The 26,709-nt window shown below is 36.8% G+C and overlaps 1 protein-coding gene across 2 annotated transcripts in view; it reads left to right on the top strand.

Annotated features, from left to right (window-relative positions):
* The window catches only part of KHDRBS2 (KH RNA binding domain containing, signal transduction associated 2), a 588,458-nt gene that overhangs the window by 285,714 nt on the left and 276,035 nt on the right, over positions 1-26,709 (top strand). For both annotated transcript variants that reach the window (XM_025383028.1, XM_025383029.1), the window contains exon 4: positions 22,248-22,394. In XM_025383028.1, the coding sequence (XP_025238813.1) occupies positions 22,248-22,394 (147 nt within the window). The remainder of the gene's footprint in view (positions 1-22,247; positions 22,395-26,709) is intronic.

Genomic DNA, 26,709 nt, shown 5'->3' with positions numbered 1-26,709 from the left:
TGTTACTTTAGCAGCACTTTCCTGTTCTTAGTTTTTCTTTTGAACTATTTATATGCCAACTAAACATATTTCTGCTGAATTTTTGACTGATTTAATAGTACTAGTTTTTCATAATTGCCAACTTTGTTTTTATTTTTGCTATTGAAGGACCATACTTTTCCAATTTTGAATTGTTTGAAAATTCAAAATATTTTGAACATGTGACACCGACGGAGGCCATGCAGCACAGCTACTCTGGAAGAACCTCACGAGACTGCCTCTCTGCTGAAGTTCTCTACCTTCCTGCCCACCTGTATAAATCTTACCAAGTGCCACTTTCTGCAGGAAGCCTTCCCAGAGCTGAAACCTCTGGCATCTTTTTCTCTGATTCCCTATACGCTTTTACCAGACATATGTAAAGCCTATATTGACCACTTATAAGAACACTGATTTAACTCTCACAAATCTTTATGGTGCTTGATTTGATACTTTTTTCTCACTTTCCTATCACTTCTTTGACAAATATGAAATTTTTAGTTTAATTGTGGAGCTCATTGTTGCTTATTCTTTCAACAATAATGCAATTAGGAGAGACAGTAAAAAGTGAAACACTTACATTCCAAATCCAAACAACTAATATTTTGTTAGAATCTGTGTTGAGAAGGATTCTGAGGTTACATTGGATTTAGCAGGAAAAATAAAAATTGGGATCAATTAGTGAAATTTTCTAGGCCGTATAACTTGGGAAATGGTATAACTTCTGCGTATCTGCCTATCACTGGACCTAAATGAGTATTTCAGATCTTTTTAAACCAGAACTCACTATAGGAAGTTTGTTTTATGTCATGATCCAGCAAACACGTGTGCATGTGCATACACACACACACACACACACACACTCACACAATTGTGGTAGTCTGTATAAGGGCCCCCTAAAGATGTCCATATCATCCTAATCCTGGAAACTGTAAAGACATTATCTGATATGGTAACAGAGACTTGCAGATGTAATTAAGTTAAGGATATTAAGATTAGAATACACTATAAAAGAATAGTTTTTGTTTTGTTATTATAGTAGTGGGAAAATCATTTTAATGTCCATTGATTTTCACCATAAGATATCTAATACTTAACTTTAATTTTGTTTCTGATTTTAATAATGATGCTCTAATGTATTTTATGTTATTAGTACAATGTTTTTTATCAAATAAAAACTCAAACTCATTACAGTGAGTTTGATGGAAGAAAAAAACTATAAAACTATAAAAGACAAAGATGCCTTTCCATAAGTTAACATCTTTTCACTGGCTTTAAAATTCATTTTGTGCTAGTATTACCAAAATTCACCTAGTCTAATAATTTTTTATCTGATTTAAGTTGGTAGACTGAAATTTATGCAAATTGTTGGATATTAAAAATATTTGTAATTTTAAGCACTGTAGAAACTATTTTTGAAATTTAAGAAGGATCATAGCTTTGGATCCATAAAATCTAGAGGTATGTGCCATAACACATCCAAAGGATGTGTTTTTGGTATACCCAAAAACATGTGCCACATTATATAAAGGAAAGAAGTATACTGAAAACAATTTTAAGTTATATCAGCATTATTACTCATGATAAGGATGCTTGACCAGGTAAGAATTTATAGAAATTGTTCTCCATACATACGTAACATAGTAAATGTCCATTTCAGTAACTATGCAAACCTTGATTAGAATTTTTATTTATAGGAATGCTTGTTTGCTAATACAGAAAGAAAACATAGCATTTCTCTGGGCATTTAAATAAAATCACTTGAGGATGCTTTTATTTGGGTTGGAGGTTGGAAATTGGTGAACAGATTTTTACCCTAATGTAAATGAGTCAGGTCATTTGTTAGGCCAATTTATAAGTGTAGTTTTGTTTCTTTCCTCCCAATTACTGAATATTTTCAAATTTATTTATAATTTGCCTTAACGCAAGAAAGAATTTTAGCCAGCTTGTAAGTATATAAAGATAACAAGTCTCAAAACAAAACAAATGAGAAAATGTAGGCAAAGAAAACATAAATTTTAGAAATATAACTAAGCCTAAAGCTTATTAGATACAGTTTAAAATATATATGTACATGTATTTGTGTATATGTGATATGTATATGTTTATATACAGAATAAAGTTATACTTAGGTGAACAGATGAACAGGCAGTATTTTGTATGACTTCGAGGTCAATGTTTGAAGCAGGAAATGTCAAGAGAAGCAGAAAGCCGTTTTGCCCTGGAGTTTTGCAGATTACTTCAAATAGATCAGAGTTTTTATTTCCTTTTATTTCTAGCCAAGGTGACCTTTTTAATTATTGGCATGAATTTGGAAAGCAGAAGGACAAAAGATGAAACACACAAAAAACTACGAAAAAGATATGCTAAAAAGAAAGAATAAAACAATGTTTTCTGGAACTCGTATCTATGTATTTTGGTTTAAAGTGACCTCCAAAAATAAAGATAAAAAAGGAAATGTGTGTTTTCCATTCTGGGAAAGAAATCCCATCAAATTTGGCATGTTTGGCCAATTTCGTTTTGTTCATAAGATAGAGATTGAGTATTACTTAAAACCACAATGTAGATATTATGACAAAAAGAAAATCTCATTTTGCTAGAGGGAATTGAATATCTTCCAGACACCTTTGATTGGATTTTTCAGGAGTGTAAGAAATAGCAACTTATTGTAGTATGAGTAAATTTTGTCAATGAAGTATGATTACAAGATGGAAATAGTTGTTCAGTGAATTAATTCAATTGCTTCTTACTCTTTAAAATTGCCTTAATTAAATTGCATTAAAGATTTTTTATTTTACTTATGGCTTTTGAGACTACTTTGAAGTTTTCAATAAGTCTCTCTCATTCAGGTTCTTAATTTAACTAAATGTATTTAAAAGTAAATGTACTTCATTTCCAGTACTGCTGCATGCACAATAAGTAAATTATGTAATGTTAATTTATACCTATAATTCAGGTTTAAAATTAATTATAATTGCTATTTCTCCAAACTTTAGAGAACATTAGTAAACCAGGCCTGTTAATTCCAGTTGATTTTAGGCTCCAACTTCTTTGTTTGAAGCATTTGTTTAGTCATATTTTGGAATATCTAACTCTTTCTGAATGTGCAGTAGTTATTTCTTCCTCTGTGGTACTATTCATTTCTTATAGAATGGTGTCCATTAATATTTGGAGAATAGCAACAGAATGTCACTGGCGCTTAGGAAAATAACATGTAACCTGGGCTGGGAGTTAGCAGGGAACAAGGCCTTGAGAGAAGATTCTCCAGAGTCAGTATGTATGATGCTGCTCATTATACCCTCAAGGGCTTTATTGAGGATTAGGAGGATTCATAGCTGGTTAAACCCTAAAAGTGCTCATGTATATGGATTGGTGTTAAATTAGAAGAAGGTTCTAAATTTAGGTAAGGTCATTTTATCAGTGGGCTTAGACGGCAGTGACAATCACATCCTCACCAAATTTGCAAGAGAAGGGACCTGAAGAGGGATATTTGAGAAAAACTGGTAAAGATAAACAATGGGCTGCCTTTAGTTATTTCAATTAACATTTGTAACAGCTAATTTCAGAATATCAGTGATATTACTTATAAGCATCCAGCAATACATGTGACATAATCCTAGAGGTCTCCATTTACTATAAGTCAAAGAGGAGTCAAGTGTGGGGCAATCCTATCTTATGAAGTATTTATGTACCTTTGCACTCAGAACCAATAGGGTGATAATTATTTTCTCTTTCCTGTGACAAAATAATACATTTAAACTTGTAGGCAGCTAAAAGCTATGCTTTAAGAAGAATATTAACAATGTAGAATTTATCAGAATGAAAGAGTCTAGGATGATGAAAGGTGCAAAACATGCTTTAACACAGAAAACAAATTTTAAAAAAATGGAAAATATTTTAGTTTAAAAATATATGTGGATGAGCCAGGCACGGTGGCTCATGCCTGTAATCCCAGTACTTTAGGAGGCCAAGGCGGGCCTGATCATGAGGTTAGGAGTTCGAGACCAGCCTGGCCTACATGGTGAAACCCCTCCTCTACTAAAAATACAAAAACTAGCCGGGCGTGGTGGCGGGTGCCTGTAATCACAGCTACTCTGGAGGCTGAGGCGGAAATTGCTTAAATTTAGAGGCGGAGGTTGCAGTGAGCCGAGATTGCGCCACTGCACTCCAGCCTCAGTAACAGAACAAGACTCTACTGGGGGGTGGGTGGGGAAGGGGGGAAGTGTGTGTGTATGTTTGTTTAATATTTAAAAGGCTATCACAATGAAAAGATATTACAGTTATATGTGACTCAAAAAGAGCAATAGATAAAAGTAAAAAGTTCATTTTGGCTTAATTCAATTTAGAGAAAATGATAAGAAATAGTAGTGCCTGAACTGGAAGAAGTTGCCTTTTCAGAGGAGGAACATATCCACTTTGCCCTCTACTAACCATTCCTTGATATAACATAATCCAAAATACAAAATGAATATCCAATTTGTCAATAAAAAGGCCCAGAAAAAACCATTTAGCAAACTTGATTATCAAGGCATGTAGGAATATAGATATAATACCAAATATCCACTTAATGATACTAACTAAATTGGATAGAGATTTAAATAGTGTTTTATTTTTCTATTTGTCTCACGTATTTAATGTCTTCAAACTCTGGACATGAGTATCTTATTTGGCTAATCTTTGAGTCATTTAAAAGCTTTCCTTAGCACATCATTTTCATTTTCATGTAAGTTATTTTCATGTAAAAACTTTTTTGAAACTCTGTGTGATGCTCTAATTGGAGATTTCATTCCAAGTCACAGATACCCTTTTACAAAGTATTAAAACATTTTTAACATTTGCCCTGTAGACAGATTAAATCTAACTTGAAAGACAGTTCACATAGCTAGTCATGAGATCATATCTCCAGAAATAGTTATACTTGTGTTCAATTTATTTGTCTCTTTTCCTTTTTAACCAGTGTTATTAGATTATCTGTAAGTTTCTCAAGCTAGCATGCATTGATGGAAGTCTAGACAAATGTATTTTTCACAAACAGTAATTTTTCATTTAAAATTAAGCAACCGATAAAGATCCTTGTAAGATAATACTTAAAAGACATAAATTTAAGGCATCTATTTACAAATAAATAATTGGTGTGAAGAAGAGTGGTGAATCAACTTAAAAGTGGACAGATACATTTTATAAACTACTAGCTGACTTTTTTTCTCTCAAACATATTGCTAATTATCCTCCTCATATATCTTCAATATCCTTCCCCACTCTCAGTTAAAATAACTAAAGTCCAATCTTTCAGTTATAACTACAGAGTCCCCACTCTCAGACTCACCCTGACTTTTGCACATGAGATCATCTGGACCCCTTGCATGCCCGCCTTTTGAGTGGCTTCTGAGAGTGAAAGGAAGTACCATTAATTATTGGACAAAAACAGTGTTAAAACCCTGGACTTCCCAAAGCAAACAGGCAGGTGAGATTACATTCTTGATGTTCCTTCTTCTTGACTTGCTCCTTGTTCCCTGCTCATTTTTAAATCCCAGAAATTCTTCAAAGCCTAGCTGAGCCAATACCTCTTCTATCATACTTTGTATGTTAGAAAAGTAGACATTAAATATGTTAAAAAGTAAAGCAAAAATAGTCACTTCTAGGATAAAGTCTTGTTTTTCTAATATTTTGATATATTAGCAATTTTATCACTTGACAATTGGACACTTCTTACCATTAAACCCTTCTGAATTAATTGTACCTTTTGTGATACACTTAACTATGTGTGTAAAATTCAGGATCAAAGTCCCCATCTCCCCTAATAAGCAACATATAGATACCCTATGTATTATACATAATATAGTGCTGTGTAGGCCACGATAAAGGGTTCAAAAGCAGGAAAAAGGAACCCTTTATTGTGGCCTTACAAAGCTCTATATTATTTGTCTACATCTGCTACTTCAAACCTTATTTGCTTCCATTTTCTATTTTATTCTCTACGCTCAAGCCACACGGGCTTTCTTTCTGCTCCTCAGACATGCCTGTTTTTTTCCTGCCTCCCTTAGAATATTTTCCCTTCTTCTCCTCTGTGCCTGCAGTATTACTTCACCTACTCACCCCTGGTGTCCTTGGAGGTGAACACCTTCTCATTACTCACCACGAAGACCCCACACACACTCTGTCCAAATAGTACACCATTTTACCAGGATCTTCCCACTCTCTTTTGTTTCTTTTATTGCACTTACAATAAATATTTTGCATCCTTACTCAGTAAACTTTGCTGAATGAGTATATAAACCCATGAATAAACTTCCCATAACTTTTCTTCTGACCTTTATCTCATACCAGAATTTATTATATGTAGTTGCCTTATCTCTCTATGTAAACAATGAGCTCTCTCAGGTCAGAGACCACCCCTAAAAACTCATAACACAGAATCTTCACAAGAACGTGCATTTTAAATATTTATTACATTAATACATTAACATTATGTTAGTGACTGTTTAGAGCAGAACCATCAAAGCCATCTTTCCGGATCCTTATTTTTCAGGCAGATATAGGCGGTCTCAAAAGGGGAATGATAGAGGATTCTTAAGAAAGTGATTAGTTTCTTTTTACCAGTCTGACTCTGGAATAAAAGTAATCTGTCAATTCATGCTGGTCCTGAAAGACATTCTTTTAGAGGTGAGTTCTATCCCAATGCCTACTCTGGTCAAAGGGATTCTTTGAATCTATAAGACTGAAGTGACCATATCCTTGGATTACTCCTGCTTGCAGAAATCCTCCCTTGAGAATTAAGGCTTTGTTAGAATTCCTGAGACCATTGAGATCAGGAAAATAGTAATTTATTTGGTACCTTACATTTAGCTCACTAAGAGGAGTTTCTTGTGCTCCAATATCAGCTGCATTCTGCCAGTCAGTTCCTTGAGCAGCAGGCAGCAAGGTAAACAGCAAAATACTCTGTAGATCAGGATCCAGCCTCAGGCTTGACTTTACTTTCTAGTTTGTTATATGAGACAAAATATGATTATCACGTGTGAGTATGACAGTTACCATTGAGCTGAACATTTGAGTCAATTCATTTCCTAAAGTTTAGTCTGGTATAGTCAAAAAATCTTTCGTTTCCTTAAGAGTCAAAATGCAGATAACATTAATCTATTACAAGGTTTAAATAAGTTTGTAGGTGAGAAAATCCCTAGTGTTGTTGTAGGACATTGTGGATAGCCAATATATGTTTGTTTTTCTTTTCAGAGCTGTAGCAATGTTAGCACCAGGAGCAAGCAGCTGAATATATAAGCTCACATCAAAAAAACATATATATGATTTTATGGGGCTGAAGGAGTAGAGGGCAGTTGTAGCCCTCCTGTCTGTGATCTTAGTTCTCTAGATATGTTCATTACTGCTGACTGCCATAACTGTAGGCATGCTGGCTTTTGAGGCTAGCAGTGGTGGGGAGGGGGATATGCTGAGAAGAGATTGGATTAAAACTTTGCAGACTCTGTTAATATTTCTGTATCTCTTCTATAATTATCAGTTCTATAGGACAAACACTTCTTATTTTAAGCTATTATTTTTCTTTCTGTTTATGTAGCATCTCAATATGCTTGCTGCCCTGGAGTAAAGAAAGAGTGAGTCTAAGCCTTATGTAAACATAGGTAGGTGGTGATGAAAGGTTTTCGGTGATACTATGAAGAAAACATCTGTCATGGCTAGTAGGGAAACGTTTCTCTCCTGGCAAGCATATTTTCTGGGCCATATGAAATAAGATGTGTGCTCACAAGTATAAGGCATTATGGGGAGCCCATATCCAGGCCTCAGCTCTTCCTCTCATACTCTGCCCTTACACTTTTCCCAAACACGTCAATTTTGCAGACTTAGAGAAAACATTCTGCAAAAGGGCTTTTCAGGGCCCAAGAGAAATTTTGTAGCAGCTTCAATATCATATCAGTTTCCTGGTAAGCAACTGTGCTTGAAGCTTAGTTACAGAAGGGCACCAGTACACCCTTCCTCCCATATACTCTATCTCTTACAGGTTCTCAGGCATCTCTGGTACTAGGGTTGTATTTTCCAGTATTGGTAGAGCATTCATTAAGTTGACAAAAATAAAGGATAGAAAGGGAAAAAGATCATTTGATAAGACATTGCAATATTTAAAAGGTCAATTTTCTGTGTCCTTCATTCCCCCTGGAAAATATTTGTTTTCCAGGTAACAGAAAGCTGTTTCTTTGATTGAAATGATTAATACAAATGTATACAGATATTATATATATTATTAACCATTTAGATATGATTTAAAAAGCCTCAGTTAACTATACTCTTCCCACTCTGGTTACACATATAAGTGCGCGCACACACACACACACAACAAACACACACACATCAGACCCCTACAGAAAAACATACTGCATGTTTAAAAGGACCCATGGAGCCAAGTATTATGAGGCAGAATACAATTGATATTAGTACTATAATACCAAATATTTATGATCTAATATCATTTAGAAGATACTACATGGAAGATACTATGGAGCAATTACTTCTGCATTGCTGAGTCTGTGGAGTCTGGCTAAATATATTCAATCTGAACATTGCAAGAAGAAATGTGCATAGAGGTTTAAAAGAGGATGGTAATTTCAAAGAAAGGTATTTTCTTGTGATTGAAAAATGGTGTTCACAAAGGAGATGGCAGAAGGTAGAACAGGTAAGCTAAACCAGGGTCAAATTTAAAAAGTCTGAAATGCCAGGATAAAATTGTTGAAGTTTAGGTAAACAAGATGGTAGCCAAGACTTGTAAGTAAGCAGGAACTAATATGATCAAGTTTGATTTTCAAATGCTAAAAGTAGCAGCAGTATATATTTTCTGCCCCTGGCATTTATTGACCTTGAGTACATGCTGTAAATTTGGATGCCCTTTCGCACTGATACCAGCTATGTTCTAGTAAGTGGTTAGCCACTTTATAGGTCCTGATGGTGCTTACTTCTCAGTCCGTTTGCCTGAAAAACAGCATAATGCTTCTGTCCAAAGTAAAACATTCCATATGACATTGTCTAGGGCCATATTGATCAGACTGCAACCATTGCCTTCCCAGTAGGCAGCATCTATACAATTCTGCAAGACCTTCTTCAGCAACCTTTTTAGCCTTTCATTGTGTTGTTCTTGTTTTCCCCTCTCTGGCTTAGTCACTCCATTCAGAGCCCTGGGTCAGAGCTGACTGGGCATCCTGCTGCTGCCTCCTCCACAAACAAGATGTCCTCCCGGAAACTGATATTCCACTTTGAAAATTTCTTTCAAAAACAGGCATTTGGCCTATTGCTCCCTGTCAACTGGGACTCACTTGTGTTTGCTTTTCTATTATTGGTTGGCAGTTACGACTCACCCTTTCAACACCATAAGGCTCAGAAGTGATTCTGGCAATATCTACTGGGGGAAGATTTCTTTATTGTGATCCTCTTGCTCAGCTCACTGGCTGTCTTCATTTTTTAATTGGTTTCATAGGTTTCTGTTCAACCCATCTTTCTTCCTGGGCCCTGTTCCAAACTCAAAGCATGCCGGTCTCAGACTTCATTAAGCCTTTTCTTCACAAGGATGCCTCTTCTTGAAATAGAAAACAGGACCCAGCTACCCTAAGACTCAGCATGCTACATAAAGTGATTTCAAAATACTATCCACAGACATGTTCTTGACAAATAGCTTTTGATTTGCTTATTATTTTATTTGGTATGTACTCAGAGCATTTTAATTTATCACTAATTTTAAGCTATTGAGCCTTCTTAGAAATAGGCTTTTTCTGTTTGCATTAGTGAAAATGTTTTAATGGACTTAATTCCAGGTGGTCTGAACATTGCATTTCCTGGAAGAATATCATATTTATAGTGGAAAAGTCAAAATGGTGACACATCACCTTACTGTACTATAATCATCCATGGTCCTGGGAACTCAGGAGTCATGTAGTTCTCAATGCAAAAAAGGATTATCAGGGTGGGCACTGTGGCTTATGCGTGTAATCCCAGCACTTTGAGAGGCCAAAGCAGATGGATCACAAGGTCAGGAGATTGACACCATCCTGGCCAACATGGTGAAATCCTGTCTCTACTAAAATACAAAAAATTAACTGGGCATGGTGGTGCATGCCTGTAGTCCCAGCTACATGGGAGGCTATGGCAGGGGAATTGATTAGACCCAGGAGGCAGAGGTTGCAGTGAATTCAGATCGCACCACTGTACTCCAGCCTCGTGACAAAGCAAGACCCAAAAAATAAAAATAAAAAATAAAAAGGTTATCAAATGCTAGGTACTGTTTCTGAAGTGCAAAATGAAATTATGTGTGTAAAGTAGTTAGCACAGAGCTTGCTGTTCAGAGGATGTTATTTATTATTCTTATTTCTAAATTCAAATTTTCATAGATGAGAAGTTCCATACCAATTGAACTTTTTTCTTTGTAGTTCTACTTCTAGAAGCTTGTATGAGCTCTTTTTTTTGTTTCACTTAAAGTTCGGAGACTTTAATGTGATATACCCTGTGAGTCTTTCCAATTGTGTGGAATTAAATAAGCCATTGCAATCAGCAGATTCATTATTCATTTTTGTTATTTCTTATGTTTTCTCTTTGTAGAATTTATATAAGTAGATTTTAAAAAAATTATTGCCATATTGACTTTACTGGGTCTACCCTCCACTTCCCTAATGTTTCCTTCATGATCGTTGTTACTTTATGGCTTTATTTTGCATTTAAACTTTTGTGTCCGGAATTGGTGGGTTCTTGGTCTCGCTGACTTCAAGAATGAAGCCGCGGACCCTCGCGGTGTTACAGTTCTTAAAGATTGTGTGTCCAGAGTCTGTTCCTTCAGATGTTCAGATGTGTTTGGAGTTTCTTCCTTCTGGCGGGTCTGTGGTCTCGCTGACTTCAGGAGTGAAGCCTCAGACTTTTGCGGTGAGCATTACAGCTCTTAAGGCAGCGCATCTAAAGTTGTTCATTCTTCCCGGTGGGTTCGTAGTCTCGCTGGCCTCAAGAGTGAAGCTGCAGACCTTCACAGTGAGTGTTAAAGCTCATATAGGTGGCATGGACCCAAAGAGTGAGCGGCAGCAAGATTTATTGCGAAGAGCCAAAGAACAAAGCTTCCACAGTGTAGAATGGGAACGCAGTGGATTGCTGCTGCCTGGTTTGGGCAGCCTGCTTTTATTCCCTTATCTGGCCCCACCCACATCCTGCTGCTTGGTCCATTTTACAGAGAGCTGATTGGTCCATTTTACAGCGAGCTGATTGGTCCATTTTACAGAGAGCTGATGGTTCATTTTGACAGAGTGCTGATTGGTGCATTTACAATCCCCGAGCTAGACACAGCCTGTTAGAAAAGTTCTCCAAGTCCCCACTAGGTTAGCTAGATACAGAGCACTGATTGGTGTATTTACAAAGCCTGAGCTAGACACAGAGTGCTGATTGGTGTATTTACAAACCTTGAGCTAGACACAGGGTGCTGATTGGTGTATTTACAATCCCTTAGCTAGACATAAAGGTTCTCCAAGTCCCAATTAGACCCAGGAGCCCAGCTGGCTTCACCTAGTGGAACCAGCACCAGGGCTGCAGGTGGAGCTGCCTGCCAGTTCAGTCTGGGGCACCTGCACTCCTCAGCCCTTGGACGATTGATGGAAGGCAGGCACTGAGGAGCAGGGGGCGGTGCTCTTCGGGGAGGCTCGGGCTGGGCAGGAGCCCACAGGGGCAGGGGAGTCTTGGGCATAGTGGACTGCAGGTCTGGAGCCCTGCCCCACAGGGAGGCAGCGGAGGCCGGAGAGAATTCCAGCACAGCCCCTGCGGGCAGGCACTGCTGGGGGACCTAGCGCACCCTCTGCAGATGCTGGCCCTGGTGCTAAGCCCCCACTGTCCAGGGCCTGCGGCAGTGGCCTGCGCTGCAAGTGCCAGACCATCTGTGCCGGCGCCCGTGGGAACTCGCGCCGGCCTGTGAGTGGCTGGTGTAGCCCTGGTTTCCGCCTGGGCCTCCCCACCACGTCTCCCCCTCCGTGACTCCACCTCCGTGCCTCTCTGCAAGCAGAGGGAGCAGGCTCCGGCCTCAGCCAGCCCAGAGAGGGGTTCCCACAGTACAGTGGCAGACTGAAGTGCTCACGCTGGCACAGGATGGTAGGCGCACAGTTAGGTCAAAGGCCCACAAGGAGAGGCAGGGCTTCCTAGTGGAAGAGGGGAGGCCCAGGTGGGCCGAGTGGGTGCCCCTGGCCTGGGGAGGCTATGGTGGGCTCCCTAGAGGCCGGTCTCCTCTGGGCTTGGCTAGGGTCCTATGCTGGAAGTGGGGACAGACATTACAGAGGAGCTGAGAGTGAGGGCTGCTAGCACGTTGTCACTCTCACTTTCTGGACAAAAATTCTGATTTCAGCTATCTCTCTCTTTATTTAAGCTACTGAATTACCTTAGTTTGAGTTCCCCCAACAGTGGGACTGTGGCAAAATTTACTTATGTGAGGTTTATTTGGAAGATCTCTGGTGGTCCAGGTAGAGGCATGATAAGTGAAATAAGGAAATGAACGAAACCCAGAGAGGGTGCATTCTCAAGCAAGTTAAAACTGTGGGCAACTAACTGGTGCTTATTCCACCACAGAACTCTGAGAAAGAACATACAAGTTAGCACATGCAAAGGTTGAACAACCTTGGCTATTTATACACCAGTTCCTCCCCAACCCCGCCCCAGTCACTAGTTGAGACTTGGAAAGCAGATTTCTTCCCTGTTCTATCCTAGGGTGGAAGGATTCGCAGGCCAGAGCAAGCCCTCAGGCGAAAAAGACAAACCAATGCTGATTGCATGGAGATACTAAGGCATGGGGATATGGGCAGAGTATCAACAAAATCTGTTACCATTTGTTTCAATGGGTGATGAGGAAATACAATTAAAAACAAAAATCTTCTCTCAACCCAGAAAAACTCTACTTTCCAGAGAAAGGGAACACTTTTATTAGTGAATGAGCATTAAACCTGAATGTGATGCACATCACAAGCAATCTACTAAGAGATCACAAAGACAAAAAGAAATCTCACACTTTTATATAGCCAAGCAGATACAACCCATTACATACGTGTTTTCAAGGAAAACAGTAAGCAGGCTCAAGTAAGAATGTGACAGCACCATTTGTCAAACATAATTCACCCTAACTTTACCTGGCAATTGGGATGAGCATCTGAATTAGCTAATTGGCTTTACCCAAAGGAAAAACAAACTTCTTGTATCTTTATGGCAGGAACTAGTTTTGCAACTTGGAACAAGACATCCACCAAATTTAGGCTCCTGTCCTTTGACAGAAAATGGGAGACAGGGATGCTATCTCCAGTGATGTTTACATTTTAAAGAGATGATTTCCTGAGCCCTTGGGAAAGACATTACTAGGTCATAAACCAGACAAAAGGCCTATCTAGTCTCCAAAAGGATTTATATACATTTCAAAGGGAGGAGAAGGCACTTATAATTACAAGTTTTCTAACATAAATGCTCTGAGAAAAAGGAGAGTGGGAAAATCTATTTTCAACAGGGACAATCTAGCCTCTGATTTTTAATTTGTATTTGTCCTTACATGGTAAATCATGTCTTTTAACACCATAAATTTTGTGTCTGCATTTTATCTCCTCAACTGCTTTTAAAAATGTTTTTATTTCATCTCTTTCAAGTGTTCATCTTTTTCTTCCAGCAATTCAATTGACATGTGTTCAAATGGCATGTGTTCAAATGTTCTTTCTGATTTTCCTCTTTATGGCTGCTAGTATTAGTTACTGTTTTTATTTGTTAGTGTAGATATAGTTGTTGAAATACAATAGTGTAGGAATCCTTCAAATAGTGGAAACCAAAGTGATTCTCACCCTTGTGGACCTGTGATGCCTCTCCTGATACCTTTGCTCTTCGATTTTTCCCAGTCTCAAAGGCAAAGTGTACTCAACCCGTTTCTTGGTTTCTTCTTAGCTTTTGAAGTCAGAGAGAACTAAAACGCTTACATGCACTTCCTCTGCGAGTCCAGAGATCTCTAAATGCCAGTTTCTTCCCAGCACCCACTCCCCACTTCCTATGTCTTTTCATTAGATTCCAATGCTGTTTGGCAAGTACCTCTGTAGTCTTAGACCAGTTTCTTCTACTGAACCCTAAGAAAATCCATTTGTATCCAGTTGGAATTGAGAAAGAAAACATAAGAGAAGCTCATTGAGATGAGTGTACTCCCATATTTCCCTGTTCCATGAAACAAGTGTTTGTAAGTACACTAATTAATAGGCAACTGAAATGTAGGAAAACAAGTCTCTCATATATTAATTCAGAGTGAAGACCTATAAACTATTCTCTAGATTCCGTTTGATCAAGATCAATTGCCTTCTTTTCCTTGATTAAACAGCTGTTCTTATTGTATCAAGACACTCTTTCACTGTTTGGACAACACCCTTTTAGTATTTGAGGAATTTACCATCCTTGATATAGCCTAGAGTGTATGATTTAAGCTTCCTACTCTCTAGTAAACCCACAGACTACAAACTCAAGATAAGTAAACTTGTGTTTGGCACTAATCACTTGTGTTTGGCACTAACCACTTCTCTGCATTCAAAATCCTTTGCTACTTTTTAAAATATCATCCTTGGTTCTGTTGATGTTTCTAGTACTTTCTGTGCCCTAAATGAATCTAGTGAGTATTGTATGGATGTGCAATTGTGAAAAGATTTCCCTTCTCATAGGTGACCATTTGGAGTATGGATGGCCTGATCCTGGAACAATTCTTGCCGCATTTAATTCAAAGAGAGCAGACATTTAGAAGTGAAGTGACAAGAGTTTGAAGGTGCTCTTTAGAATCTAGCTATTGCTTCTCTATCATGCATTTATATGCATCCATTTGTACAAAATCCTTTTGTGTGTGTAAATTTGGGACAACTAATTTGTTCTGGCATGAAAGAATTTCCACATATGCCCATTTAAAAATGTCTTTAAATTGGGGATTCAGAACAATCCCATTCAGGCCAAGGTATAAATAATAAATGTGTGTTTATTTGAATTTCTTGATGGTAAAAGCTGTGCAGACAATAGACTTATTTATTTCTGAAGAAGATTTATGTTAAAAGAAAGTACCCTGTGGCATCAAGAAGAAAAAACCTGCAAAAAGCACTTTAGTAAATTATAACTCTGAGGTAAAATATTACAGTAATAATTGCTAAAGCAAAAATAAAAGTGTAAAACTTGCACATACAGTATATCATGCATTTTCAACTTTTTTATTATTTGGTTTATTCCTGTCATTGGAAGAGCTACTCCTGTGAGAATAATTGGGATTTTAGAAGTTTAATTATTTTGGTTCATATATAATTTAGCATATTGTATTAAAACTAAGATACTTCCTATAATAATGTTTAGTAACAGTAATATTGGATTTGGTCTTGTGTTACTACCGTTATAACTACCCACATTTTATAAGTGAGGAATTAGAAGGCTGAAATAGTGGAGCTACTTGCCCAAGTTTATATACTATTAAGTGGAAAAGCTGGAATTTTAAATTCTGGCCATCATGAAATAGAAGCTGTACTGCTAATTGCCATGATATGTGATCCATGTTATGTGATCCATGTAACATATTGTAGAAAATAACCCTACAGTTTATTTGAAAGGTACAAATTCAAGAAAGTACACATAATTCTGTGGACTAAATGTTTGTGTCCCTCAAAATTCATATGTTGAATCCTTGATCCTCGATGTGATGGTATTTGGAGGTGGGGCCTTTGTGGGTATTTAAGTTTAGATGAGATCATGAGGGTGGAGCCCCCCATGGTGGGATTAGTACCCTTGTAAGAAGAGGTGCCAGAGCCCTCTCTCTTCTGCCATGTGTGGGAGGATACAAAAATAAGGTGACCTTTCTGCAAGCCAGCAAAAGAGCCCTCACCAGGAACAGAATCTGCTAGCATCTTGATTTTTGTTTTCCAGCCTTCAGAACTATGAAAAATAAATGTCTGTTGAATAAGCCACTCAGTTTATGATATTTTGCAATAGCAACCTGACCAGACTAAGAAGTATAGTGATGTTTATTTTTCCTTATCTTTCTAAAACACTTGAGCTTTTTGGTTTAGAATAATTTTCAAGTATATATTTCCTTAAAGTTATACATTTAAATTAACTTAATAACTAAACCAACATCAAACTGATACACTCTTTGTTATACCACAGCAACATTTAATTGGAAACTTTTGTAATTATATTATTTCAAGTGAATTTAATGTACAGAATAAACATTCATTAACATAAAAGTGTGACTTTGGCATAGGGCAGACCATTTTCAAACCCCTTACTAAATGAATAACCACAACCAAGTTACTTAGCTTCTCTGAGAGAAAAACTAACCTTCCTTGAGTGTTTATACTATGCCAGGCACTGTACTTGCAGTTTATGCATGTTACCTCATTTCATCTTTTCATGAGAGGTCCACAGTCTCCCTGTTTTACAGATTAAGAAGCTAAAGCTTAAAAATTAAACAACTTTCTTCAAACATCCCAGTAATAAATATCAGAGCCATTAATTTAAATCTAGATTTCTCTGACTCCAAAATTCATTTTTTAAGAAACCATATACTCTAGTGCTTCCAAAATCCACCCAATATTTCTGTGGTTCTATAAAGATTAAATTACATATGTACATAAAATATGCAGGAATGTCTTTACTGTAGATGCTTAAATAATCACATAAAAGTAGTCATTTATTTTTAATTTTGCTGGTCATGTATCATAGAAGACACTGTATTTGGATCGTAGTATTTTCTAATACTGAAGTTCTAAGTATCAGGATGCCTGTGAAGGGAAGTCACATGCTAAGTCATAAATTACTGAAGCTGTGAGAAACCTGAGACATCATCATGTCTAATGTTGCCTACCATTTTTGGTTTATTGGACTTGCAGAACAGTATTGTCTCACCTGAAATTTTTACATATTTTTACAAGTCCAACTTGAGCTGATGTCGTTGAATGCATAGGAAAAGATCCTCATTTTGATCCATGGCAGTCTCTGAAGTGCCTTTGGAACCCCTGTGACTCCGTATAACAACATTTGAAAATGTCCTCTTGGAACCCCTGTGACTCCCTATAACAACATTTGAAAATGTCCTCTTGGGTTACTTCCTCTTCTTTTGCATATGAAGTAACTGGGAGCCACAAGAGCAAACTACTTGCTCCAGTTTCACACAGTTAGTAGTTCTAAGGCAGCTTTAACTTCTGGTCAAGGCTCTTCCTGGACCCTGGGTTATATAAGAATCTCTACAGGAAAGGTTGATATTTGAAATATTGAAATTTGAGTTTTGAAATATTTGTTTCAATACACAGAGAGAAGTAAAAAACAAAATGGTCTTTAAAATTGTGACAGTTGAGGCTAACTTATATTACTAAAACATTTCCAGTCTTTGGGACCTTTCTCTTTGGACTCTAAAGATTCATAAGGTTGATTTAAGGGTGAAAGAGTAAGCATTATATTTATACAGCTATTGTTTCTCCTAAAGTTGAAATATCCTAATTAGAACCTATGCAACTGCCCATACCATTATCCAGTAAGGTAACAAGCCGTAGGAGAGACTAGGTGGGAGAGGCTATTGTCAAAAAAGTTACTTATCCTAATTTGTTCATGAGCACCACGGTAGTCTTTTGGATTACAACCTTCTATTGTTTGTTTATTTATACAGCCTGTCTTTGTGCTTATAATTGCAGAAAAAATATGTGATGTTGTGCATACTTTAACTGCATAGTTTTTTTAATCATAAAATGAATTATAACTGAATCTGCCTATTTAATGCTGGCAGAAAAACTTCCTATTCTATCTTGGGTCCAGTTGGTTGGAGGCTTGCAAGTTAACAGACAATAGATTAACAGAGGAAAAGACAAAATGTACTTACACAGGCATGTGGCAGTTGCTCAGTACTGAGTAGTTCACTGAATAGCCAGGGATAAAGTTTATATACCAAACTTTAGGGAAGGGGTGTTTTCAGGTTTTAATGAATGGACGGTTCTGATAAGCCTTGTTTACACAATATTTTGGAATGTCCTAGTGCCTAAGATCAGTTCTTCCCTGACTGGAGACCACTCCAGAGTTAGGGGTTGTGGTAGCTGACTTTGGTAAATCTCTGTTTTAGTAAGATTAGGTTATGTTCAGAACATATTTTTTTTTCTGCTTATTTAGCTCAACTGTTTTCACTTTAAAATAACATTTGTATGAACCCCTGGGGCTCTAAATGGGTCTCCACATTTTTCCCATCTGAAACTTCCCTAGAAATTTCACAAAAATAGCTAGGTTGATTGCTCTGGGGAGAAATTTCAGGTTAAAAATTATAAAATATGATATCTGTAAAAGGGAAACAGAAAAAGATTAATGATTGGAGCACAGGATGAATCCAGTTTTTAACTTCATAGTATAGCCCACTGAGAAGGGTTCTTGATGTTAGGCTCTAAGTATCTTAAAGGAGAACAGAGGTGGTATAGCTGTAGTCATGGTTATTTTCTGGAGCACAGCATGGGAGGTGCAATGTTCTGGTGAAATTTTTGCCAAACTCTTTCAGCAATAAATCTTTTGATGTTTACGTGAAGTGAGAAAGCTTTCATTACGGGATTTTGGAAAAGTGGCAGTTTTAATTCTCAGTGATTCCAAGTAAGGAGGGTGCTAGAAAAAGTAGAACTGTTAATTGATGACAAAATTAAGAAGATGGTAGTACCCAGTTTACAAAGAGATGCAAGTAGCTAAAAAACAATAAAGATTAGAATCTAGTAACCTGTAAGAGTAGTTTATAGTCTTCCATTGAAACATAAACCTTGTCTTTACAGTACACCTGATTTTTAATCAATGGTAATCAAAGGAAAATTATTCTTGTTTGCAAAACAAGTCCTGATTACATTTGATTTGGCTTGATTATAACCTAAGTGAAGCAATAATGATAACTGACCACATGGATCTTTTTAAGTTTCCTCTGCTGAAGTTTTTTATTAACATAAGAAATCTCAGATTGGACTTTTAAAAGTCTTCTCAATGCTGTGAAACCAAGCCAAGAACCAACCACCTTACTTCACCTGCAGTACCTATAAATTTTTGTGAATTCCTCTCTTCTCGAGGTCCCCAGACTATCCCAAGTATCCTAAGCCCACCCAGAAGTGACCTTTGTTACTTATCTTTAAGGCTAGAAACCCTGTAATCTAGGTATCAGGCCAGTTTTTCCAAGAGACCTTTGTAAGCAGTGGCTCTATAAAGTCAGTCTTAGCTCACGCCTATAATCCCAGCAATCTGGGAGGCCAAAGTTAGAGGAGCACTTGAGCCCAGAAGTTTGAGACCAGCCTGGACAACATAGTGAGACTTAGTCACAAAAGAAAAAAGAAAAAAAAAAGAAAAAATGTTACTCTACTCTAAACTGCCTGATCATATCTGATTTGATGTACATAATTCTCAAATATGACATTCCAGTCCAAACTATGGTTATATAATCAATGTTTCCAATTATTTCTTCATCACATTACCTAGGGTAAATTGTGGGGAAAAGAAAGATCAGACTGTTACTGTGTCTATATAGAAAGAAGTAGACATAAGAGACTCCATTTTGTTCTGTATTTGAGATGCTGTTAATCTGTGCCCCTACCCCCAACCTTGCCCTTGCAAGAGACATGTGCTGTGGTGACTCAAGGTGTAACGGATTTTGGGCTGTGCAGGGTGTGCTTTGTTAAACAAGTGCCTGAAGGCAATATGCTTGTGAAAAGTCATCACCATTCTCTTAATCTCAAGTACCCAGGGACCTCTGGGTCGCAGGGACCTCTGCCTAGGAAAGCTACGTATTGTCCAAGGTTTCTCCCCATGTGATAGTCTGAAATATGGCCTCGTGGGAAGGGAAAGACCTGATCATCCCCCAGCCTGACACCCGTGAAGGGTCTGTGCTGAGGAAGACTAGTATAAGAGGAAAGAAGGCCTCTTGGCAGTTGAGATAGAGAAAAGCATCTGTCTCCTGCCTGTCCCTGGGCAATGGAACATCTCAGTGTAAAACCCGATTGTATGTTCTGTTTACTGAGAAACGAGAAAACCGCCTTAGGGCTGAAGGTGGGACGTGCTAGCCTAGCAGCAATGCTGCTCTTTATGCACTAAAAAGGTTTATGGAGATGTTTGCATATGCATATCAAGGCACAGCACTTTTCCTTAAACTTATTCATGTCATGGAGATCTTTATTCATATGTCTTACTGCTGACCTTCTCCCTAGGATGATCCTATTATCCCGCCACTTCCCTTTTTCTAAGATGGGTTTATAAAATTATTGGACATACTGCTTCTGGAAGATGTGATTCCAAAGGGTCATCCCAAGTAGCAAATGACGATCCCCACTGTGTCTTCCAAGGATAGTAGGGTCAATTAACTGCTGTTTTCTTCATTTTGTTGAGCTCCACCATGAGCTAGTCATGTCACTCTAGGTAATATCAATCAATAACCATATTATTTTGCTTAATACAGTTGAAAATTACTTGAGTTCCCTAGGAAATTCTAGGTGTAAAGAGAGGGTAACACAAAAATAACCACATGGGAATCAACATAGGAAGTGATAGAAAGGGACAGTGTCAAGAAATCTCTGATTTAATTATTTCATCGTGTGTGCCAAAACCAGTTGGCCCCAGAATGAACAAGCAGCTTGCACCTTAGCAGGACCCGAAGAGAAAATGAATGTTTACTACATCTCAAGAGTGTATTTTCATTCAGTCTAGTTTTGCGTCTCCTCCCCAAACTGATAATTGGGCACTAAGAAAAGCTCTCAAGTCCTAGGTAGAGTTTGAAAGTATCCTTAGAGAAGTGAAGAGTGGATTTCCAGGCTACAAGGTGCTATTATCAGAAGGATTTAAGTAGGTGAAGGGCACATATACAGGAACGCAGGGATGCCTTTCCATGTCTTTCAGGGATCCTTCATCTTTTAAAACAATGCGCATTTCTGATCAGGTAAACACTCACATTAACATGGGTTACACAGTTAACTCATATGACATCAACAGCAAATTTGTTCTTTTTTAAATCCAGGTAAGGTCTATTCATGTCATGTCTCTAATCTCTACATAAAACCAAGAATTACATGTTTAGTTTTATGTTTTGAAATTTAGTGAAACAACTGCTCGTTGTTTCTGTGAGGGGCAAGAAAGATAAAACATAATTAATGTTATTTAGGTAAACTTTTCCACCAACTTTTATATCTTCAAATTCTAAAAAATGCAAATCTGCTTACAAAATGAACTGAGTCCGGATCCAAATTTAGCTGAAGCTATTTAAGACTTCTAACCGCAGTTTCATAATCTGAAACATGTGAATATGTACAAAATGATTTTGATTGAAGATGAAATGTATAAAGTACTTAGTATACATTAACAAAATATATGTATCATATATTGATTTGTGCTGCACCTGTACTGAATTAACCAGGTTTCAATAATGACTTGGGCACAATACTAGGAAAAGTCTCTTCCAACAGAAATATATTAGGTTGGTGCAAAAGCAATTGCGGTTTTTGCCATTAAAAATAATGTCATTAAAAGCAATTAATGGCAATTGCTTTTGCACCAACCTAGTATCATTGGTTAACCAGAAGTTATGTAGCCTATGCAAAATCAATGCCAGCAAAATGTTAAACAGCCACCCTTTAATATTCCCCTATTGACTAAATAAATAAATAAATAAATAGATAGATAGATAAATAAATAAAGGCAGCAAGAGATAGAAAAGCTGTGGGTATGAGGCTTGCTGATAATCTGGGCTGGTGAGAACATAGACTTGGAAATAAGCCTTGACTTGTATAGTTAGCCTACTTTTTATCACAATCAAGTAACCTTCCTAACTTCTCAAAAAGTAGCTAGAAAGTTCTAGTTTTCTTAAAGAACACAGTGATAATCTTTCACTTACTATCTGCAAAATGCTAAACATCAAGCACAAAACAATTCTTTCCTTCCAGAAAGTAGTCATGTAGACTACAGTGTTAATGGCAATTCTGTGACTTGTTTTCAGGGGTTTAGCATTTTCATTTAGCTGATTAAAATCTGTTGTAGATGATAATTATGGCAGTTTTTTAAATCATTCAAACACTCAAAAATGATTTTAAAATGTTTAAATGGCTTGTAGCAGATTTTTATTTCTCAAAGGGTTTCTTTCTACTTATGGAAAATTTGCTTAAATTATGCCCCTTTGTCATATTCTCAGTAAATGTTAAATCAATGTACAATGAGTGGATTTGTATTTCTAAAAATAACCTTTTTCACAGGAAGAAGAACTAAGGAAGAGTGGGGAAGCCAAATATGCCCACTTGAGTGATGAGCTTCATGTATTAATTGAAGTGTTTGCTCCACCTGGGGAAGCTTATTCACGTATGAGTCATGCATTGGAAGAGATTAAAAAATTCCTGGTTCCTGTAAGTGTCTTTCATTTTTTACAATGATGTTTCTTATCAGCTTCTATTTTAAAATGCACCTTTGATCTTCACTGACTTTTTAAAAGGAAACTCATATTGCAAACCAATGACCTATCCATAAGTCGATACAAAGCTAAAATAAAATAAGATACCAAAACCGTTTAACACAGGACCTGGCATGTTGTCATATAGTGATGATTTAACGGCAATATTTGTCATGCTGGTGTCATGCCAGGCACCAGTTCATAGTCATGAAGAAAAAGACATGTTTATAAACATACATATATAATTGAAGTTGTAGACTTTTTTATTGCATCTTAATCACTTGAAAAGTTATCGTTGGCGATTTGCAATTAATAGGGAAATTATTTCCTGGTATAGTGGAAAGGGAAAGAGATCAGATATGTAATAATTTGAAATAAGACAATGATATCATTTAAACATATCAAATGTATTTTCATGTGATGGTATGCCAGTTGTTGGCTCATAATAAAACATAATATAAAATAATCAATATTAGTAAAGCCAGACATTTGTTGACTTTAAGCAAAAATTGGAAAAATAAACTCACTCTACTATGTGACAGCAACAGAGAATGTTTATTTAGTAGGTCAACAAATTCAGGGTTACATACTGAGTAGAATTCTCTACTGATTTTTTAAGAAATAGAGGAAGGTTAAATGAATGAAGCTTTCCTAAAGGTTGACAATTTAGCATTCTAGGAAGAAGTCGTTCAAATAGAAATCTTGGCATCAGGCTTAGAGCTGGGAATAAGATAATTAGAAGAGAATGCTGAGTAAAGTTTTCTGGAGTGTCTGGCAGAGTCTTCAACAGAGAAAGCACGCAGCTAAGATAGATCTACACAATGAAGAAACTGTAGATTTCTAAATAAGAAATAAACTAAGAGGAAATGGTGGGTAAGGTTCATTGATTGGCAGTGATTTTAAGAATGGGAAAAGAAAAGTAAAACCAGAGAATTTCAAGAATTTAAAAGTATCAAGATCTAGTCACATAATCTATTTGTATGTCCAGTTTAAAAATTAATTTCTCTCAAGACAAGGTTATAGAATAATTGCAGACTGTTCTGATTATTCCTTAACTTCATATGCACAATGAATTTCTGCACAATTTATTATCTGGTGCTCATCTGAACATCTCCCTAACTAGATCTCATATTTGTTAAGAATGAGGATGCTGCATTTTCTTTTCCTTTTGCCTCCAAACTAAATGCCTAGTGCTGTATTGTGTAAGGAATTTTACTGTATTTAGTTCAGACCATACCTCTGATAACATATATAGTACAGAAATAAGACTAGGACTGTACATTACTAACACACTTCATGACTTCAAGTCACTTAAATTCTCAAGGTTTCAGTTTATTCATCTTTAAAATAAAGATAGTTATCATTGACCAGCCTCTATCACAGTTATGGTGAATATTAAATGGGGTAATGCATATGAAAGGACTTAGAAAATTATAAAGCAGAATATTAATGTATGGTTTAAATATATTATGGAAAATATAATAGAAATATCTAGGGATGATTTTCTGCATAGTCATTAATTGATATGTATATACACATGCCATATATATATATACATCTCACTTGCTCACTTCCTAGACATAATGATGCTTGTAATTATTTCATTTATATACTCTCCTCTGAAATATATACTGTGTGAGGATAGGGCTGGGTGGTAGTATCTCTTTTGGCCAACACTATATCCCCATCTTAGCATCATGCCTAGCACAATAAATATTTATTTGATAGTTTGACTGATGGAATGATGGAATGGCTGACTAAAGGCATGAGGAGTGATGCAGGGGATAAAATAGCTATCCAGGTAAAATTTGGGGGCTAATACCCCACAATCAAGATGCACCATATATACAGACACAGTTGAAGAATGAAAATATTACCATGACTGGTGTGACATGGCCATACCTACCTCTATGATTTCATCTTGTATATCTAACTTCTTATCATTGCACCTCAGACATGCTGGCTTTTGTTCAGTCAACAATCCAGGCTCACTGTTCATTAAGCGCCTGTGAAGATTTTTCTCCAAAGTGTTGACATAGCTGTTTCCTTAGCATCCAGCTGTCAGCTTTAATGTTAGCTTTGCAGAAAACTCTTCCCCAACCACACAATCTAAAGTAGCTGCCCGCTTTACCTTCTATCATACAGTCTTACTATATTTTGTACATAGTATCACTAACCACTGTATTTAACATTATAATTCATTGTTCCATTATACCCTAGCCCTTTTCACTTATTTATTTTCCTCATAGCTCCTATCACCTTCAGATATTTTATGTGTGTGAGTGTGTGTGTGTGTGTGTGTGTGTGTGTGTATGTGTCTATCTTGCTTATTGTTGGTTTCTATGCTAGAATATAAATGTCATGAGGGCTATTCTGATATGTCTCTCAATGTTTTATTAGTATATTTTCCCATCAATGAAAGTCATAAATTTATCCCATTTGCCTTGCTTGTGTCAGCAGAAAGTAAAGAATGGGAGAACCGCCAGGGGCAAAAATGAACTGCCAGTGTTTTTTATTCTGTGAAATCACTTGGTGATCTAAGTTTCTTTTGATATTTGGTATTAAAGCCCACAGAAATGCTAACATGTCTATACATTAACACTTATAAACATTGTAGATGAAGAATTCTAAGCAGTAAGAGTCATGCTAGAACAACAAAGAAAGCTAATATAGGGCAAGACTGGAATTCCACTGACATCTTGTTCTTCTACGAAAGGGAGTAATTTTCCATGGTAGGACTTTTTACCTTCTTCTACCTCTTATATGTTATCCAGAATTTACTCAACCTGCTGTATGTCCAGGAGTTGTAATTGTCCAAGATAACCAACTTTAGAACATAGAACTCCTTGTGAGCTGTCTGCATGCCTTACGATGTTGGTAAACAACCCAGTTTCAACATTTTAAGTAGATTGTTGAAGACAGAAGAATTATTATTGCCTTGGGGACAATTTCCAGCCTGTTGGTCTCCATTCACACACGGTAGCCATTTATTTATTTATTTATTTATTTATTTTTAAGATGGAGTCTCTCTCTGTCACCCAGGCTGGAGTGTAATGGTGTGATCTCGGCTTACTGCAACCTCCACCTCCTGGGTTCAAGCAATTCTCCTGCCTCAGCCTCCCAAGTAGCTGAGATCACAGCCTTGTGCCACCATGCTCGGCTAATTTTTGTATTTTTAGTAGAGATGGGGTTTCACCATATTGTTCAGGCTGGTCTCGAACTCCTGACCTCATGATCCACCCACCTCGGCCTCCCAAAGTGCTGGGATTACAGATGTGAGCCACTGCACCCAGACACACTATAGTCTTTTAAAAACAAGTAGAGTGTCAAGGATCAGTAAAATACCTTTAATTTGAACATTGCTAATTTTAAATCTCTAGTACTTTTGGGAGGTGAAGTATTAAAGTTTTCATTATATTTTATTATTTATCTTAAAAATACAGGTTAAAATTGTAAAATAAATTATTTGATGAGTAACAACAAACAGGATATAAAATCCTAAACTAATATATGCTTCAATAATGTTGATGCACTCCTCTTCCCTTTATATTCCATAAAGAAGTAAACAAGTATTGCCACTATTATATTTTATACTATTTATTTCTTTCATAGTTCAGACACCAGGATTGCCACATATGGTTGTGAGAGTTGTGTCTTGTGCAACTCTAGGGTTGACTTTTACACCATAGTTTGTGAATGTGCTCCCTAGGACCATGAACACAACTTCCCTATTTCTAATCCTTCTCAGTAAGTTACTTCAAAATAATGGCACTGTTTTATTTTCCTAAATTGGCTTATTCTCACCTTCAATTTAATTGAACTAATAAGTTTTACTAATGCTTAATTATTAACTCATGACTGAAACATAATACATTGTCTCGTAATTAGAAATTATGAAGTGTTCAATGAAATTCTGCTCATTGAATGTGTGTTTATATATTCTTTCATTAAAAAGAAGAAAGGAGGAGTTTTTGCACAGATAATTTGATTAGGTCATGGATAACAAATAGATTGTTTTTTTACCTATTCCAATAACTATCCTATTGACATAGTTAAGAGATTGTGATGCTCTTTTCTACCTTGGCCCATCATAGCCTAGAATCTTCCCAACACAGCATGTTGCACAGCATTGCAATATTAGCAGAGTTGACAGAACCTGAAAAATTTTGCCATGCCAGGTTTAAGTCTTTAATGATTATCACTAGAGGTCTGTATAATTTAAAGAAAATATATATATAACTTTTATACTTATGGAAATGTGTATGTGCATG

This window comes from Theropithecus gelada, chromosome 4, assembly GCF_003255815.1.
Source record: "Theropithecus gelada isolate Dixy chromosome 4, Tgel_1.0, whole genome shotgun sequence".
Lineage (NCBI taxonomy): Eukaryota > Metazoa > Chordata > Mammalia > Primates > Cercopithecidae > Theropithecus > Theropithecus gelada.
This window is presented reverse-complemented; position numbering and strand designations above follow the sequence as displayed.